This window comes from Coregonus lavaretus (genome assembly GCF_964263955.1).
Source record: "Coregonus lavaretus genome assembly, chromosome: 18".
In the NCBI taxonomy this organism is placed as follows: domain Eukaryota; kingdom Metazoa; phylum Chordata; class Actinopteri; order Salmoniformes; family Salmonidae; genus Coregonus; species Coregonus lavaretus.
This window is the reverse complement of record NC_140005.1, coordinates 39,531,905-39,552,806: the sequence shown is the minus strand read 5'-3', so window position 1 is coordinate 39,552,806 and position 20,902 is coordinate 39,531,905. Positions and strand designations below refer to the sequence as shown.

Genomic DNA, 20,902 nt, shown 5'->3' with positions numbered 1-20,902 from the left:
CGGATGTGGCAGGGCTTGAAAACTATTACAGACTACAAAGGGAAGCACAGCCGCGAGCTGCCCAGTGACACAAGACTTCCAGACGAGCTAAACCCCTTCTATGCTCGCTTCGAGGCAAGCAACACTGAAGCATGCATGAGAGCACCAGCTGTTCCGGATGACTATGTGATCACGCTCTCCGTAGCCGATGTGAGTAAGACTTTTAAGCAGGTCACAAGGCCGCAGGGCCAGACGGATTACCAGGACGTGTACTCCGAGCATGTGCTGACCAACTGGCAAGTGTCTTCACTGACATTTTCAACATGTCCCTGACTGAGTCTGTAATACCAACATGTTTCAAGCAGACCACCATAGTCCCCATGCCCAAGGACACTAAGATAACCTGCCTAAATGACTACCGACCCGTAGCACTGACGTCTGTAGCCATGAAGTGCTTTGAAAGGCTGGTCATGGCTCACATCAACACCATTATCCCAGAAACCCTAGACCCACTCCAATTTGCATACCGCCCCAACAGATCCACAGATGATGCAATCTCTATTGCACTCCACACTGCCCTTTCCCACCTGGACAAGAGGAACACCTACGTGAGAATGCTATTCATTGACTACAGCTCAGCATTCAACACCATAGTGCCCTCAAAGCTCATCACTAAGCTAAGGATCCTGGGACTAAACACCTCCCTCTGCAACTGGATCCTGGACTTCCTGACGGGCCGCCCCCAGGTGGTAAGGGTAGGTAACAACACATCTGCCACACTGATCCTCAACACGGGGGCCCCTCAGGGGTGCGTGCTCAGTCCCCTCCTGTACTCCCTGTTCACCCATGACTGCATGGCCAGGCACGACTCCAACACCATTATTAAGTTTGCCGACGACACAACAGTGGTATGCCTGATCACCGACAACGATGAGACAGCCTATAGGGAGGAGGTCAGAGACCTGGCCGTGTGGTGCCAGGATAACAACCTCTCCCTCAACGTGACCAAGACAAAGGAGATTATTGTGGCCTACAGGAAAAAAAAGAGGACTGAGCACGCCCCCATTCTCATCGACGGGGCTGTGGTGGAACAGGTTGAGAGCTTCAAGTTCCTTGGTGTCCACATCACCAATGAACTATCATGGTCCAAACACACCAAGACAGTCGTGAAGAGGGCACGACAAAGCCTATTCCCCCTCAGGAGACTGAAAAGATTTGGCATGGGTCCTCAGATCCTCAAAATTCTACAGCTGCACCATCGAGAGCATCCTGACTGGTTGCATCACCACCTGGTATGGCAACTGCTTGGCCTCCGACCGCAAGGCACTACAGAGGGTAGTGCGTACGGCCCAGTACATCACTGGGGCCAAGCTTCCTGCCATCCAGGACCTCTATACCAGGCGGTGTCAGAGGAAGGCCCTCAAAATTGTCAAAGACTCCAGCCACCCTAGTCATAGACTGTTCTCTGTGCTACCGCACGGCAAGCGGTACCGGAGTGCCAAGTCTAGGTCCAAAAGACTTCTCAACAGCTTCTACCCCCAAGCCATAAGACTCCTGAACAGCTAATCATGGCTAACCAGACTTTTTGCACTGCCCCCCCACCCCATCTTTTTACGCTGCTGCTACTCTGTTAATTATTTATGCATAGTCACTTTAACTCTACCCACATGTACATATTACTTCAACTACCTCAACTAGCCGGTGCCCCCGCACATTGACTCTGCACCGGTACCCCCCTGTATATATAGCCTCCCTACTGTTATTTTATTTTACTTCTGCTCTTTTTTTCTCAACACTTTTTTGTTGTTGTTTTATTTTACTTTTTTATTAAAAGTAAATGCACTGTTGGTTAAGGGCTGTAAGTAAGCATTTCACTGTAATGTGCACCTGTTGTATTCGGTGTATGTGGCCAATAAAATTTGATTTTATTTTATTTGAAATCTGGTTGACAACAACCAGTATTTGTGGTTGAGAAATCCTTGAATAATGTGTTGAATAGGCTAATGTTGCTCTGGTTCGGTCTCACACCTGCTGTACCATGAGAAATGTTACGGGTCACAAGGAGGAAATTCTCTCCCTCTTCAACAACCAGTAAACAACCTGCATGCTTCATCTGCAAATATTGCTGTTTCCCCAGTGACTGTTTTAACCTTGACATTGCCAGAGACAGAAACTCAAGGGAGCTCAAATAGGACTCAAGGCACACCGGTCAGGTTTCATCACAAAAACACTGTATTCTTCTAGAGGTCATCAACAGCTAATCAGATACAGCCAATAAACCCACCAACTGTTCATTTGAAACTACTGAATTGCATAGACCTGGGTTCAAATAGTATCTGAAATCTTTCAAATACTTTGAGTGTTTGTTTGAGCCTGCCTGGAGTGCCCCGATGTGTGCGGTTTCCATGATTTGGGAATATTTTTGGGGGTTGTTCGCGCCAGGCAAGCTCAAACAAGCCCAGCTAAAGTAAATGAAGAAGAGGAGGAAGTAGAACAGAGCAACAGGAAGGTGATTTGGTACTGCCAGGCAACCTGAGGGGAGTGAGTAGGATATCAGGGCTTCTGGAGGTGGTTAACCCACAGGACTTTAAAAGCCCCTCATGCAGGGTGACACAGCCATGAATCTAGCTGAGGGCTGGTAATATAGTGGCTAACAGAGAGAGGACCGGGCTGAGAATATACTGGTTGGCTGGTTGAAAGGCTGTTTGAATCTGAAGGCTGAGAATATACTGGTTGGCTGGTTGAAAGGCTGTTTGAATCTGAAGGCTGAGAATATACTGTCTGAGACTAAGAGGGAGAGAGAGAGAGAGAGAGAGAGAGAGAGAGAGGGGGGGAGAGAGAGAGAGTGGGGGGGGGGGTAGACGCTGTTATAATGTGAAGGCTGAAAATATACTGGCTGGTTTTTGTTCGGCTCCAGACACAACCACTTAGCAGATGAATGAAGCATGCTCCCTGCTCCCTCTCCCGCACTAAGTCGCACGACGTGGCACCACACAACGCAGCAAGATGAGTGCTGCTGAGGCATTTCACACAGCCGTACAAGTCACAACCACTTGCACATACAGATACACACACTCACAGGGAACAGATCAAACTTTTTTAAGGAAACTGACCGTTCCTTCATAGCATTTAACACAGTAATCATTTAGTAAATGTAGCTACAGTATTTCTATGCTAAAAGTGCTACCTGTAATGTGCGACTTCCCTTTTATCTTTCAACATCCTTTATACCTCCATTATCAATATCAAAACCAGGGAAGTGTTTTAGGAACTGAGTTACAGATGGGAATATTTTCATTTCTTTGCTTTCCTCTTTAGCTTAATTGCCAAGCTGGGCTGAGGGTATCAAGTTACTCCTCCACAGCCCGAGACTGACAGACAGAGACAGAGCGTTAACTCAGTGTTAGCTCAGTCCTGGCCTGAACTGACAAGAGACGTTTATTTTTAATAATAATTCCACAACAGTGGAGCCCTGGCAGTATTTGTATAAATTATAACTAAGTGGTTAGGCCTGGAGGTGATCTTGGTACTGGAGAGTGATTACAGACTCAGCTAACATATACTAACGCTGATAATTGGTCTATAGAGAAGAGAGAGAGAAGAGCTGCTTTCCATGGGGATAATATGCGGCTGCTGAAGACAAGCATATGAAATACTGTAATATACTCTATATAAATACTCGAACAATTACAGAGTATTACTGAAGACCCCACAGATTAATTTCCCATAGAGAAGAGAGAAAAGCTGCTGTCAAAGAAGGGAAGAGAAATGAGACAAAAAAATAGAAAATAGATAATAATTATAAGAATTTGGTTGCCGCTTATATTTGTCCTATTTCACACAAGTACACGTGTATTAATACACGTGTGTGAATTGGATTTTTTTTTTTTTTGCATATCTCCCTGAGACACCCTCGGAGAGTGTGGTCACGGCCAGGGTCTGTTATTATCAATGGCGACCCAGGAGCAATTATGGGTAAGTGCCGTGCTCAAGTGTATCTATAGGCTTGCGTTGTTGTCATTATTAGCGGCTTGGGTCTTTTTTAATATCGAGGAATATTTAACTTTCTCTGTTCATAGGAGTAAAATGAATTTGTGCATGAGGCAGAAATAATGCGGTGCGACTCGAGTTTCGCCATCAGCTGGAAGACGATGTCCCTTTTTGGTCAGTGTCAGTGGAGGAAAGGGAGAGCGGAGGGATGCTGAGAGGCGGACCCTCCGTCTGCTGCTCTCTCCCTCTGCTGAGACTGACCATCAGATGCAGGCACCATCAGCCCAGTAAAATAAAAATAATAAGCAAATGATTTAAATGTATGCTCACTCAGCTGTGCCTCACAAGTAATACAAGAGATTTATTACCGATGTGATCATATAGCCTACCTCAAATATATTTTAAATAAATGGCCTGAACAACAATGCATTGGCAGGACAATTCAAGTAAAGCCAATATTCGTTGATAATGTATTGGGCCTATAGCCTACTGCACAAACCTCATTGCTACAGTGCTGTTTTTAATTGGTTAATGTTGCATAGGCTTACATTTTTTTAAGTAATAAAAGAAATATATTGAACGGTAGATCTCGGCTTGCATTTTGACTCAGAACGTGATCTTGACTCAGAAAAGGTTGGTGACCACTGTTCTAGAGTTTTCCCTGTTAACACTATCAACGTTTCCCTTTACTGTGGCAATTGTGATCGAATCAACACAATATTAGCCACTTTCAATGCAAAATACCGAAACAAAACTAACTATGCAAGAGATTTTGTTGTAGGCAGAACACATCGGAGTAGGATTCTATTGCATTGACAGGCATGACTCAGGCATATACTACACAGACCGGTGTGGCATAAACAATCAGAGCTGCAGTTGGCCAATATGCAAATAGACCATTGCCATATATGGATCTGTGCCGTTTACTTTGAACTGGATTGTATTTACAGCATGAGCGGTTCTGAGTAGATGCGCTTGTTTTGAGATCAAAGCAAGAGCTGCATGTAGCCACATGTGCACATTTTTGTTCATATCATTTGCTAGTTAGTGATTTATTAGCCCAGTTATAGATAAATTGTAGTCAGCAATAAGGGAGTGATTGCTTCCTAGAAGAGCACAAAACGTGTACATTTCTAGACATCTTTGAAAAGCGAGTCCGGCAGTGTTGTATTTTGAGACAGGCTAAGTAGCCAATAGGCAGAGGGTAGCATAATTTGTCTGGTTCTCTGTAATAATGGTATGGGAATAATAATACATTTTATTTTGTAAAATGGTTTCTTGCATCAAACACAACAACATTTTCAGTCACCTCCTTGTCTGAAGGACAACTGGATAAACAGGTTAATGTCAAGCCCTGTATGTTTTTTTGAAAATTGTCATGGAATGTTTTTGTACATTGAACACCACACATTGGATACTACTGTAGGCGGAATGATAGAACAGCTGTTAAAATGTTATGGGATGCATTTTCTCTATTGTTTTTAATGGTAGGCGGCGGCTTCTTCTTCTTCTTCTTCTTCTTCTTGGCGATCATACAATTTAAATGTACATCCGCCATCTACTGTGCAGGATGGAAACAGGATTCCCCCAAAAACTGAACAAACTAAATCTAACAACTTTTCTGTTAAAAAAATAAAACAGATCTGATCCCTACACAGGCTCAAGGGAGGGCGGGCCATCTTCCGGCGCCAGTACCCCTTGCAAGTCTTCATATGTAAAATCCTTAAGTCCAAAAATCTTTTCTGCCACCGCCACAATAATGTCCAGTTTCTTAGACTTATTTTAGACTTGAGCCGTACAGTTTATAACTGTGGCAATGAACGCCACAAAATCCACCTTTTTAACACACAGGGTATATTTTGACTGGCAGCAAACATTTACTACAGGCTGTGGTGCATCCACTACCATATCTTCACTAGCATCACTTGTTTTCTCAACTCTTTTAAATCGCCTCCGCATAGGAGATTCGATTGACCGCTTTAACTTTTGCCACCTCAATCTCCTTCACACTTACAGGGCACTCCAGGAACTCGGGATCATGATCCCCACCACAATTGCAACACTGTCTACACACCGTTCTTCAGTATACACCGTCCATCTGCACACACTTGAAACATGGCCAAATCATTTAAATGTTTTACACTGCAGTGGTTTGGGGACGAAAGCTCTTACGGCGTATCTTACATAACCAAGCTTCATATGCGTAGGTATTTGCTCTTTATCAAAAAACAACAGGACCGACAGACTTTCTTCTTTTTCTCCATTCACCCAGCGGGTCAGACGCCAGACACCAACCACACCAGGAATTCTCTTCAGGTATTCAACCTGAACATCTGTTATAACCCCTGAGATGACTACTTTGACGGGTGCTCTACTCCGAAGTTCAAAGCACAAAACTTCTGTTGTCCGGATTCTTTTGAGGCCCACTGCAATCTTCCTCTGTTCTTCAGAAATACAATTAATCAAAATAAGTCCACTCCTGGTCACTCTGACAGACTCCACTTTTCCCAGCACATACTTCATCATTTTCGGCACCTCAAACAGGTCTCCAGCATATGCATCATCCTTACTCAACAAACACATCCTAACAAAAAGCGATTTATTATCATTCATACATGTATCCTCCACTCCAATTTAAACTATTCCCTTTTTGTTCCAGTAATCGACACTACTGTTGTCCATTCAGGACATTTATCTTCACCAACTTTGCTCGACGCGCTGCTTGATTCGAAATCTGCATCCACTTCCACTATCTCTCGTCCCGTTGAGACCGTTCGACTCGAGAAAGCTCTAACAACAACAACGCCTCATCCAGTCTCGGATTGGTTGGCGAGAGCAATTCTTGATTACTTCTTGGTTGCAGACGGCGATAAGATTCGTTGTCGCAACCAGAAATGTCTCGACTCACCGCTGTCAGGGTGCCCCATACCTGCCACCCATGCTGTCTCTGGAGACTTCAGTAATACACCACTGCTGAAGATGAGAATAAAAATACTGTAATATACTCTGCAATTCTTTCTGCTCCTTTCCTCCGTTTCATAAACAAAAACAATAACAGATGTGCTGTTTCACCTTATGCTAATTCCAGCTTTAAACTACTGAGGTCACCATGTTGTCAGTCAAGTCAGCATCCCTCCCATTTCCCAGAAAAGCTTTCATAGTAGACTCCTGCTAAAGATGGGAGTTAGACTGAACTCCTACAACATAACAAGACAGAACAATATTTTATAATTTGTCATAGTTGGCAATTGGTTTATCTGGTTTTTTTAATGTTCCCCAGAAATTCACCCACATAATCCACACTCACACAGTCACAACCTAACACATGCATACACACGTACACATACTCAAATGCATGCACACACACACACGCGCATGCACACGAGCGCAAGCGCACACACCATAGTGCCCTCAAAGCTCATCACTAAGCTAAGCAGCCTGGGACTAAACCCAGACTATTTTGCTGCGACTCGCTGTTTATTATCTATGCATAGTCACTTTAAACCTACCTTCATGTACATATTGCCTCAATTACCTCAACTAACCTGTACCCCCGCACATTGACTCTGTACCGGTACCCCCTGTATATAGCCTCGTTACTGATATTTTATTGTGTAGTTTATTTAGTGAATATTTTCTTCACAGTAAGGTCTACACCTGTTGTATTCGGCGCAAGTGACAAATACAATTAGATTCGATTTGACACACACGCACACACAAAGCAACAGTAGCAGGGTTTGTGGGCTGTTAGCCAGCAGAGAAGTTCCCCAACTGTCACCAGCCAGCCGCTCAGCACATACACGCTCACACATCAATTTTATATCCACTATAAAGCTGTCGTCTGTCCATAAACAGGCTGAGTGGCACACACTTTCACCTGGCTCTGCACTGTCTCACTGGTTCACAGGCCTATCAGAGTCACAGTACAGCCCCAGAGGGGCGGAGCGCGGGAGGAAGAAAGAAGTCCCATTTGTTGTATTCTTTTCTCTTTAGATTGACTCAGAGTGAGTTCTTCTTACTGAAAATGTAGCAAAATGGCACTTGATACAGAGCATTTACTTATCTCTCTGTTAGAAATAGAACAAAATGTTGGATAACTTCCCTAATGAACAGCAGGTTGGTGTTTATTGTCATGAGTCTTGTCCTGGAGGCAGAGCTGAGTGATTTCCCCTTAGATTCCCCGTTGGCCAGCTGCAAAGTCAACATTGGCTAGATTGAAAACATTTATGAAAATAAAATTAATCTAAGGTTAGGCATTAAGGTTAGCAGTGTGGTTAAAGTTAGTTTAAACATCAGATTTTATGATTTTGTGGCTGTGCCAGCTAGTGACCACTCTGCAAAGCTGCCTCCAGAACAAAATTCATGACGAAAAACGCTAACCTGCTAATGAACAAGGAAATCAGAATACAGACAAAAAAACGATTGAAAAACAATTACGATCATTTATACTAACAGAGGTCACCATGTTTTCAGTTAAACTCCCACCAGGTGCACTTTGCCATGTTATTTGTCTACACACTAAATTACATAGGAACACACACCTGTTTCAGAGGGAAACATGAGGGTATACATTGAATGCCTGAACTGTGCTGAGTACAGGAAGATTAGTTATACTGTGTGCTATCAAGGTTAAAACAAGGTGGACATGTCTACTGGCTGGCGGTACACTTACCCTTCGTTGCGGAAGATGGTTCTAAAGCAGTCAGCGAGACTCTTGTAGCTGTGTGGATCACTGGTGCCTCTCTGGATCTGAAACCTGACAGAAGACATCCCATTAGAACAAATATATTATACACTGAGTATACCAAATATTAGGAACAGCCCCCCCCCCCCCTCAGAACAGCCTCAATTCGTCGGGGCATGGCCCATGATGACGCCAATGGCACTTAAATATTTTGTCTTGCCCATTCACCCTCTGAATGGCACACATACACAATCCATGTCTCAATTGTCTCAAGGCTTAAAAATCCTTCTTTAACCTGTCTCCTCCCCTTCATCTATACAAATTGAAGTGGATTTAACAAGTGACATCAATTATGAATTATAGCTATGTCATGGAAAGAGCAGGTGTTTTTAATGTTTTGTACACTCAGCGTACATTACAAACCTCAAAACACAGCTATGGCAAATCTATGGATTTCTGTTAAATGCAATGGGAATATGTACACATAAGTAAACCGTTTTTTAAATCCCAATGAGGATAAGTGATATGGCTGTTCTTTGAGAAACTCTCATCTTGGAATGTTGATTACATGCATGTCATGGATTGAATTCAAAGGGACATCATCATCCTAATTATCATGTAAATGTCCACACACTTATCCATTTCCTCTCCTCCTCCCTCCCTTCCTCCCTCCCTCCTCTTCCTCCACTCCTAACCACAGGTCCCTCCAGCCCAGAGGAGAAGTCAAACATTTACTTAACCCAGCCTATATCTAATTAGCCCCTCAACTCCCCAGGACCAGGACCAAGCTTTATGTAGCTAGCACTGAATGTTGCTAACACGCTAGTAAGAAGCATTGTAACAGCTCCTGAGTTACGTGTAAATGTTTTAATATGATAGAAGCAGTTGATGAGATTTTGTGTTGTACTAAACATGCTGCTAACCCCCTAATAAAGACGCCTGAGCTCTGTGTAAATCTTTTACATGATACAACCGGTGGAAGTGAGGGGATACAGAGGGGTGGGCAGTAGGGCTGGGGTTTTGGTGAGGGGATGGCTGAGGGCTGCAGCGCATTGGCGACGCTGGGGGCGTGAAAGCTATAAACAGGGGTAGGTTGGGGGCCATCAAGGCTGGGGTATTGGGGAGAGGATGGTTAGGAAAGGTTAGGGTTATACATTTGGAGAAGAGAAGGTTGGGATGCTTTGAAATGATTTTATTTCCACTGCTGAAGGCCCTTTGGCTCTCTGGACATGACTCCTAGACCAATGAAAGGATGGCACAGCAAACAGAATCACCAATCGGCACATGAACTTAACAAAAGCACCCCTGAACATTACAATTATTATGAGAAACAACTGGAAGACAGAGGAAAGAAAGACAACGAGAGACAGAAGAGGGGCCAGTGACGGAGACATAGTGGAGAGGAGTCTGGGAGGAAGAAGAAAAAGATGCTCTCCTCATACGGCTCTCAATGGCAGGTCATGAGGTCAGCAGTGCCTGATGGAGCCATAAAGGGCCCCGGGGCCTAACAGGGGAGGATGGGTGAGGAGGGGGAGAAGAGTAAGAAGGGGGAGAGGGGACAAGGGGGGAGAGGAGTAGGGGTGATGATAGGGGAGGGGCAGGGGAGGAAGAGGAGGTTGGAGAAGAGGGAGGACGGGTGAGGTTTAGTGGGGTGAGCAGACCTCATATCGCCAACACATTAACATCTTACAGGGGTTGTCCCCAAAATCCTATTTGGTGGATTCCCCAATAGCTTGTAACCCGTGGCTGAGCCCCAGTTAAAACAGAGTAATAAAGAGACGTCCAACACCATATTAAAAGACAAGAAGAAAAGGAGTAGAAGAAAAGGGGACTATGAGAGAAAGGAGGGGGGTGTTAGGGGTGTAAGGGGGAATTGGGGTGCCGTAGGGTGGGGGCAGACCCAGAAGATTTAAGACCAGTGGGGCTTGTAAACAAATTCAAATCGAGCATAATTAAAGGCATATGAGTCCAGGGTCAAAGCTTGAAGGGGTCCTGTCCCTTAGTAACCCCTGATCCCGCTTGCTCTCGCTCTCTCGCCTCTCTCTCTCTCTTCTATCTCTCTCTCAGGGCCAGTTCGGCTCAGGGTCGGGGGGTGGGGGAGAGAGGTGGAGTGTGAGAGAGAGAGAGACAGAGAGAGGTGGATCAGAGACAGAGATGGAGAGAGCAGGGTAGAGGTAGAGGTGGCAGGGCCATGGTCCAGTCTCAGCCCCCTGACCTGGGGTCAGCTCATTTCCTCATGGCCCTTCTCTACCCTACCATAAAACCAGGACCAAACAGCTAGGCCCAGGGAGGGAGAGATAATGGGGAGGAAGCCTTAAGCCTCAATAGGAGGAGAGGAGGAGGAGGAGGAGGAGGAGGAGGAGGACGACCAGAGAGAAGGCCATGGCCCTGGAGGAGAAAGAAGCCTCGAGTAGAGAGGAGGGAGGTAGAGATAATGGGGAGGACCACAGAAATAGAAACCAGAGGAGAGGAGGCCTTTGGGCCTGGAGGAATAGGTAACCTCAGGCATCAGGGGTGTTGGTGTGGGAGGGTGTGACCACTAGCTACTAGTGTTGACTTGCCTTTCACAATCAATGTGAAGAAGAGCTGAAATGACAAATACTGATCATGACGATCGTCATTTGCCCTGCAAGAGAATATCGAGTTTGACAAGGCATGAGTTCTGTAGAGTAGATAAGGAGTTTTATGAAGTAGACAAGGAGCTTCCAGTGTTAATGTGAGCCAGACGAACGCTGAGCGTTTTGGTCGGCTGGTAGAGTGAGAGATAAGCTGGCGTCAGTGAGTGACTCTGCTCTGGCGGATCCTCTCGGCCTTGGATCCTTGGATCCTTGGAGCCAGGAGCAGCCGTCTTGGCGTCGTAAACTCAGCAGACAGACAGAACAGGAACCAGAGGAAAGCCCAGGGGCTCCTTTAAAACATCACGCTCCCAGCATCCCTCTCTCCCTCCCTCTCTTCCCGGGCCCGAACCAGACGAGATATACTCAGAGGTGATGAGATGTGTGAGTTCATCGACAGTCACTACTCCCCTCCTCTCCCCTACTTTGACAGTAATCAACTCTCCACTCCCAAGACCCACCCCCCTCCACTCTTTGTGGCCCTGGCCCGGTTCTACAAGCCCTGGGAGCTTCACCATGAGGCTGGCCAGGTGAGGGGGTAAGGGGGTGAAGGACAGGGCAGATTGGTGCTTCTGTGAGCCCATAGCATTCAGGGTTAAATACTCCTCCATCCCTTCACCCCAACCACCTGACCCCAACCTCCCTATAAAAGACACAGATCCTAGATCCGATGCTGCGTCCCAAATGGCACCCTAGTCCCTTTACCCTTTACAGTGCACTACTTTTGACCAGAGCCCATAGGGGCCTGGTCAAAAGTGTAGTGAACGATGTAGCAGCAGTGTTTCAGGGCCAAACAGAGCACCATGGACCAGGGGCAGTGTCCCCCAAAGTATCCCAGAGGTAAATGGGGACCGGGGCTTGGGGACCGACCAATTTATTTATATATAAACACTAGATGACTGACAGAGGCCGCTGTTTTGAAGTCACCGCACCTCCATCTTGGCACTCCCCCACCATTGTAAAACATATTTTGGAAGCTATTGAAATGCATTTATTAATGTCTACATTTGTTTTTGCCACGCTTATTCTATTACAAACACCGGCACACTTTTAAATTGTATTATGCGAGCTAAACAAACAAGCAACAAAAATAACCCTAAAAATCCTTAAAGTATAAAGTTCTAATGTTACTGTCGTCACTACAACAAAAAATACTTAGATACATGTCATTTTGTCCTTGAAACATTTAATTGAAATACTGTCGAATTCCATTCATTCCTATGAAGGACTGCTTCTTCTGAGGAGTGCCAACATGGCCGACCGGTGGCTTCAAAGCCTCTCATTGGCCAATACATATCATCAGCAATCCAGGGCTTATATACATCATTGGGACCGACAAGCATGCACGCACACACATGCGCACTCAGACACACGCAAGCACACACAATAATGATGGTTTAAAAGAACTGCCGATGGGAAGGGCCAGGGGTTATTGGGTTGATCAAAAGGCAAGAGGTTTGATGAGCCTGATTTTAAAAGGGCAGGCCGCTCTTTTAAAAGGAGTCTTTTAAATTTGGCCTTGTTAAATTGTGTTGGGTATTCCCTATGCGAGAGGAGAGGAGAGGAGAGGAGAGGAGAGGAGAGGAGAGGAGAGGAGAGGAGAGGAGAGGAGAGGAGAGGAGAGGAGAGGAGAGGAGAGGAGAGGAGAGGAGAGGAGAGGAGAGGAGAGGAGAGGAGAGGAGAGGAGAGGAGAGGAGAGGAGAGGAGAGGAGAGGAGAGGAGAGGAGAGGAGTAGAGCGAAGGAGAGGAGAGGAGTGGGGTAGAGCGAAGGAGAGGATAGGTGAGGAGAGAGGAGAGGACGGGAGGGGGCACTCAGTCTCTTTCATAAATGATATTTAGCACTTCAAACCCCTCCTATCCAAAATATTCATTGTAAATAATAAATACGATGGAATTATGATGTAAATAGTTCCAGAGCTCTATATTTATTACATCTAAGATTAGAAAATACGTCATATGCTCCCTCGTAAACGTTTTAATAGCTTAGCGTCAGATAGTGGTTGTTTGTTGGTATCTATGTGGACAGTTCTCTATAGAGCCAGTCCCAGAGTCCCATTCCTGGTCTGTCAGCTTACACCTTCCTGCATGATAGAGTGTAAAGTGCCCTGACAGAATAGGAAAATAAACGAGAGAGGTGGAAAGAGTAAATGAGTGGTGGAGAAAAAGAGGGAGAGAGAGAGGGGCAGAGAGAGAGAGAGAGAGAGAGAGAGAGAGAGAGAGAGAGAGAGAGAGAGAGAGAGAGAGAGAGAGAGAGAGAGAGAGAGAGAGAGAGAGAGACCCAAAGAGAGTCAGGCTCTGTTAGTTATCTGTCATCTGAAATATGAAGTGCATAAGAGAACCCAGCATTAAAAGGAAATCAATTTTTTACAGCCAGACAGTTAATGTTAATGAGGGAGATCATAAAGACGGCAGAAGTCCATAGCATCGGTACATGAGGTTAAGGGCAGGGCAGCTTTCTAACCTACAATGATACAACATGGAACTCAGAGGGCAGGGTAACACCCAATCAGAGCCCCAGTTAGGTAGGACCAATCGCTCGTCAGAGCAGGGAGGGAGAGACCAAAACAAAATGGTTCCTCTCTAACATCCGCCGAGAGATTGCCTGGATAAATCACTATGTTACTGTATTGACCAAATCGCTTAGTGTAGAGCTAGTTAACGACTCGAATACATTCAAATATAGTGATATCTTTACAGGATGTCTGCTATATAGCAATGGATTACGGCCTTATCTTCTCATATTAGTGCTCATAAAGTTTGATGATAATTCCAGGAGACATGCACACTTTAAAGTGATAGATGAAAAAAGTCAACAACAGGGAAAAGTAATAAGACCAAATCCCATTCAGAAATAAAACACATTCTTTCCTTGACAAACTTTTAGTGGAGAGAGGGAGGAGGAAGGGAAGAGGAGGATGCCAATAAAGCCGATCCTTCGGAGGGAAAGAGATAAAGAAGAAGAGGGGGAAGATGAGAGTAGGAGAGGAGAAGAGAAGGAGAAAGGAAGTGATAAACTCATGGCGCTTGTGACCCGGCAGGACTCCAGGGTTTGGTCTGGACCAGGCCAGGTTGGGTTTCACCTACACCACAGGCCCACTGGACGAGAGCGAGAGAGAGCGAGAGAGAGAGAGCGAGAGAGAGAGTGTGTCAGAGAGAAAGAAAGCGTATACGTGTGTGTGAGCATCCATGCGTGCCCACGTATGTGTACCTAACCCAGGTTATGAAGGCGTCCATGTTGTAGGGGAGGAAGGGAGGGAGGCTGTTACAGGTGATCACAGATTCACAGCCATGACATGACTACTACCGCTGCCTTCTGTCTCCCATTGCCCCTAACCCTGTCTCCTACTAAAGGCTAACTACTTCCCAGCCGAAACAGTTCGGAAGAGTTTGTGCATATATTATGACAATTTTGTTATATTTTTGTTCGTTTTTGACTTTTTTCATTTAGAAATACTGCACCAAACATCTTGGTCAGATGTAAAATTGCTCGACTAAGATCTCCTCTGCAAAAATGTCAAAATGAATGACAGATTATCTTTTTGAGGAAGTGTATACTGCGTCTCAAAATGGACAAACAGTACTATTGCAACTTTCTTCTCGTTTTTCAAGCGAAGGTCTTTTAAGGGAGTATGCGAGCACAGTCGTTCGGTTCGCCTAGCTGACTTCGGCTTGCCGCCAGCCGAACTGAAGCATGCTGAAGCATTTACCCCAACTCCTACTGGCCCTAACCCTGTCTCCTACTGGCCCTAACCCTGTCTCCTGCTGGCCCTAACCCTGTCTCCTGCTGGCCCTAACCCCGTCTCCTGCTGGCCCTAACCCCGACTCCTGCTGGCCCTAACCCTGTCTCCTGCTGGCCCTAACCCTGTCTCCTGCTGGCCCTAACCCTGTCTCCTCCTGGCCCTGACCCTGTCTCCTACTGGCCCTAACCCTGTCTCCTCCTGGCCCTGACCCTGTCTCCTCCTGGCCCTGACCCTGTCTCCTCCTGGCCCTAACCCTGTCTCCTGCTGGCCCTAACCCTGTCTCCTCCTGGCCCTGACCCTGTCTCCTACTGGCCCTAACCCTGTCTCCTCCTGGCCCTGACCCTGTCTCCTCCTGGCCCTGACCCTGTCTCCTCCTGGCCCTAACCCTGTCTCCTGCTGTCCCTAACCCTGTCTCCTGCTGGCCCTAACCCTGTCTCCTACTGTCCCTAACCCTGTCTCCTGCTGGCCCTAACCCTGTCTCCTACTGGCCCTAACCCTGTCTCCTGCTGTCCCTAACCCTGTCTCCTACTGGCCCTAACCCTGTCTCCTACTGGCCCTAACCCTGTCTCCTACTGGCCCTAACCCTGTCTCCTGCTGTCCCTAACCCTGTCTCCTACTGGCCCTAACCCTGTCTCCTACTGGCCCTAACCCTGTCTCCTGCTGTCCCTAACCCTGTCTCCTACTGGCCCTAACCCTGTCTCCTGTTGGCCCTAACCCTGTCTCCTAGTGGCCCTGACCCTGTCTCCTCCTGGCCCTAACCCTGTCTCCTGCTGTCCCTAACCCTGTCTCCTGCTGGCCCTAACCCTGTCTCCTACTGTCCCTAACCCTGTCTCCTGCTGTCCCTAACCCTGTCTCCTACTGGCCCTAACCCTGTCTCCTACTGGCCCTAACCCTGTCTCCTACTGGCCCTAACCCTGTCTCCTACTGGCCCTAACCCTGTCTCCTGCTGGCCCTAACCCTGTCTCCTGCTGACCCTAACCCTGTCTCCTACTGTCCCTAACCCTGTCTCCTGCTGTCCCTAACCCTGTCTCCTACTGTCCCTAACCCTGTCTCCTACTGGCCCTAACCCTGTCTCCTACTGTCCCTAACCCTGTCTCCTGCTGGCCCTAACCCTGTCTCCTGCTGGCCCTAACCCTGTCTCCTGCTGGCCCTAACCCTGTCTCCTACTGGCCCTAACCCTGTCTCCTACTGTCCCTAACCCTGTCTCCTACTGGCCCTAACCCTGTCTCCTACTGTCCCTAACCCTGTCTCCTACTGGCCCTAACCCTGTCTCCTACTGTCCCTAACCCTGTCTCCTACTGGCCCTAACCCTGTCTCCTACTGGCCCTAACCCTGTCTCCTGCTGTCCCTAACCCTGTCTCCTACTGGCCCTAACCCTGTCTCCTGCTGGCCCTAACCCTGTCTCCTAGTGGCCCTGACCCTGTCTCCTCCTGGCCCTAACCCTGTCTCCTGCTGTCCCTAACCCTGTCTCCTGCTGGCCCTAACCCTGTCTCCTACTGTCCCTAACCCTGTCTCCTGCTGTCCCTAACCCTGTCTCCTACTGTCCCTAACCCTGTCTCCTACTGGCCCTAACCCTGTCTCCTACTGGCCCTAACCCTGTCTCCTGCTGGCCCTAACCCTGTCTCCTACTGTCCCTAACCCTGTCTCCTGCTGTCCCTAACCCTGTCTCCTACTGTCCCTAACCCTGTCTCCTACTGGCCCTAACCCTGTCTCCTACTGTCCCTAACCCTGTCTCCTACTGGCCCTAACCCTGTCTCCTGCTGGCCCTAACCCTGTCTCCTGCTGTCCCTAACCCTGTCTCCTACTGGCCCTAACCCTGTCTCCTACTGTCCCTAACCCTGTCTCCTACTGTCCCTAACCCTGTCTCCTACTGGCCCTAACCCTGTCTCCTACTGTCCCTAACCCTGTCTCCTACTGGCCCTAACCCTGTCTCCTACTGTCCCTAACCCTGTCTCCTACTGGCCCTAACCCTGTCTCCTACTGGCCCTAACCCTGTCTCCTACTGGCCCTAACCCTGTCTCCTGCTGGCCCTAACCCTGTCTCCTACTGGCCCTAACCCTGTCTCCTGCTGGCCCTAACCCTGTCTCCTACTGGCCCTAACCCTGTCTCCTACTGGCCCTAACCCTGTCTCCTGCTGGCCCTAACCCTGTCTCCTGCTGGCCCTAACCCTGTCTCCTACTGTCCCTAACCCTGTATCCTACTGGCCCTAACCCTGTCTCCTGCTGTCCCTAACCCTGTCTCCTACAGGCCCTAACCTTGTCTCCTACTGGCCCTAACCCTGTCTCCTACTGGCCCTAACCCTGTCTCCTACTGGCCCTAACCCTGTCTCCTGCTGTCCCTAACCCTGTCTCCTGCTGTCCCTAACCCTGTCTCCTACTGGCCCTAACCCTGTCTCCTACTGGCCCTAACCCTGTCTCCTACTGGCCCTAACCCTGTCTCCTACTGGCCCTAACCCTGTCTCCTACTGGCCCTAACCCTGTCTCCTACTGGCCCTAACCCTGTCTCCTACTGTCCCTAACCCTGTCTCCTACTGGCCCTAACCCTGTCTCCTGCTGGCCCTAACCCTGTCTCCTACTGGCCCTAACCCTGTCTCCTACTGGCCCTAACCCTGTCTCCTGCTGTCCCTAACCCTGTCTCCTACTGGCCCTAACCCTGTCTCCTACTGGCCCTAACCCTGTCTCCTGCTGTCCCTAACCCTGTCTCCTACTGGCCCTAACCCTGTCTCCTACTGGCCCTAACCCTGTCTCCTACTGGCCCTAACCCTGTCTCCTACTGGCCCTAACCCTGTCTCCTACTGGCCCTAACCCTGTCTCCTACTGTCCCTGTTAGAGCCGGGGTTAGGGCCAGTAGGAGACAGGGTTAGGGCCAGTAGGAGACAGGGTTAGGGCCAGTAGGAGACAGGGTTAGGGCCAGTAGGAGACAGGGTTAGGGCCAGTAGGAGACAGGGTTAGGGCCAGTAGGAGACAGGGTTAGGGCCAGTAGGAGACAGGGCATATTTTGTATAAAAGACTGAACATACTGAGCTCCATGTACATTTGTGTAAATATATTAAATATTAATGTATATGATGAAATATTAGGTACGTACCTTTATGATTTATTTACCGGATTGAGATATATTCATTTGTTATTAGTGTAACTCAGTTTTTGGCCCCCCCTCTTGCCCATTCATTGTACTGTGTTAATTGTGTTAGTATAAAGGCAGGAAGTTGGGCCTTCGGGGGGAGGAGTCCTTGCTAGATGCGGGAGCGGTATAGTTTTTTGACCATATAGACATACAGAAATACAGACAGACAGGTCATATTATATTATGTATTTGCATTTCAAGTAATCTCTGCTTTAAGTTGATTGGAGAATACCTTTTTGTTAGATAAGAAGAATAAACATTTTTGTTGCACTATATCCCTGGATCTCATTGAATGTTTGGCCGTTTGGAAACGTTGAGTGTGGACTGTATGCGTCCGAAACAACCCCGCTTCAGGCTAGGGCAGTGGCTATGGTAAAGAGGAAAGGAAGCCACTACAATCAAGTCAAAAAACTCCGTGAAGGATTACTACCGGAAGGAAATCTCCGGTTCGGACACACGCTGGATTTTGTTCTATTTGTAATTGCATTCGGACCATAAGGACAGCTCGCTTGGAAGGATTTCAACTCCTAGATTTCGCCAGCCGTGAGTAACCACTGCGAATGAATGAGCTGCCCTGTTCAAGGCGATCGTTTGATCATGCATATTATGGAAGCGCAAATGTGCTTATAATTGGAATGTTTGATAAACTTGGGAATGGAATTCAAAATACAGCGCTGTGAAAACAATTAAGAAGTTTAAGTTTGGGAAACACAGATCCTATGCACAATGTAGCCTAATCATATATCTAATATTTGGCCTAACGTGGAAATGCAATCCATCAACGCAACGAATGCAACTTAAGGATCTAAAGATACTGCGTGTTAAAACTTCATTAAAGGGACAAAACCTCAACGGGATGAAATGTTTAAAACGCATCTAAAATGCCAAACTTGCACATGTGCAATTCAAAATGGGTCAATATGCTGAAATGGATGACTGTGTTTTTAAAGATTAAAGGAGGTCTAAAGGGGCATTACGTTTAACAATCAAACCAACAACCGTGTCATTGTAAATTGAGTGAACTAAAAGTGAATGATGGAGGAGGAAATCCCAAATAAGACTCCACTGGAGAGGGCAGAGGAGCATCTAAATTCACTCTATGCAGCCCGGAGAGGCAAACTTGGAGTGTGTACACGCAAAATGAATGAAATAAAAGTCCTTCTTGTTGATGGAGGAAACATTGCAACTGTGAATGAGAGTCTTGAAGCATTTGATGCTGTGCTCAATGACTTTAAGAAGGCTCATGAATCTGTGCTAGAGCTGGTCACAGAGGAGGAACAGGAACAGGAGAGCATTAACTACTATCAACCAAGAATGAGAACTTATGAACATTTCCTGAAAGAGGTGGAAATATGGAAAAAGGCTGAAGTTGAGCCACAAACGCTCATTGAACCACATGACAGCATTTCCAATGTGTCAAAAATATCAAGTAAAACTAAGTATTCTAAGACTGCTTCCTCAGTGTCCTCTGAACGCCTTAAAGCCGAGGCAGAACGAGCAGCTCTACTAGCTCGCCAAGCATCATTACAAGACAAGCATGCATTGGAACTGGAGAAAGCTCAACTGAATGTTAGGATGGAAAAAATGGCACTGGAAACGGACATAGCAGCATATAATGCCAAACTGAAGGTCCTGGAGAGTACCGAGTCAACTTCTCAATCCCATTCTGTGGCAGCCCATTTACTAAGCCAAGAAGATGGAATGAACTCTTATTTTGAGAAACAGGAACCAGAGGTCTATGTGGAACCTGAACCATCACCTGTTGAGTTTGCTGCATTAGGTGCAGTTCCAAAGACCCCACTACAAAGAGTTTTACAACAACCGACCACAAAGCCATCAAACCCTATTCCGAAAACAGTCGTAAACCACACTCTTCAGCAGCCAACAGCAAGGTCTAGCAATCGACACAGAATCAACACTGCGGGTATCAGCCATGATACCAGCCATGATAACCTCTCTACTGTCATGCAAAGGCAGAATGAAATTGCTGACCTCCTTGTACTACAGCACAAACAAGCCACACTCCCTGTTAGGGAGATACCTATGTTTGACGGTGATCCTCTAAACTTTAGGCCATTCATGCGTGCATTTGAGCATGGTATAGAAGATAAGACAAGCAGTCACCAGGATAGGCTCTATTACCTGGAACAATACACCTCTGGTCAGCCCAAGGATCTGGTCCGTAGTTGTCTGCATATGGAAGCCAGAAGAGGCTATGCAGTAGCTAAGAGGTTGTTAAAGGAACACTTTGGCAATGAAATCAAAGTCACCACTGCTTACATGGAAAAGGCTTGGAACTGGACAAACATCAAACCCGATGATGGAAAGGGACTGGGTGGTTATGCACTCTATCTAAGAGGTTGCTGTAACGCTATGCAAGACCTACAGAACATGGAAGAGCTTAATCTTCCCTCCAACATAAAGCTGATCATGTCAAAACTTCCCTACAAACTAAGGGAAAAATGGAGGTCTATGGCATGTGATATTTTAGAGAGAAGTCACCTGAGGGCCCAGTTCAGTGACCTGGTAACGTTCATGGAAAAACAGGCCAAAATACTGCAGGATCCGTTGTATGGAGATATTCAAGATCCCCTGTACAACAAAAGATTTTTAAAACCCAAAACAGAAGCTGACTTTAAACAGCAGTTCAAGTCCAAGAGTAGGGGAAGCAGCTTTGCCACTACAGTAGCTGTAGTGGCAGATTGTGACTCTGAAAAACCTTTAAAAGAACAAACATTCAAAGTAAAGAGACCAGGCACCTACCCTTC

General features: G+C 46.9%; 1 protein-coding gene across 3 annotated transcripts in view; it reads right to left on the bottom strand.

Annotated features, from left to right (window-relative positions):
• The window catches only part of slc25a21 (solute carrier family 25 member 21), a 140,830-nt gene that overhangs the window by 33,801 nt on the left and 86,127 nt on the right, over positions 1-20,902 (bottom strand). For all 3 annotated transcript variants that reach the window (XM_084182006.1, XM_084182005.1, XM_084182004.1), the window contains exon 4: positions 8,642-8,725. In XM_084182006.1, coding sequence (XP_084038132.1) covers positions 8,642-8,725 — 84 coding nt within the window. The remainder of the gene's footprint in view (positions 1-8,641; positions 8,726-20,902) is intronic.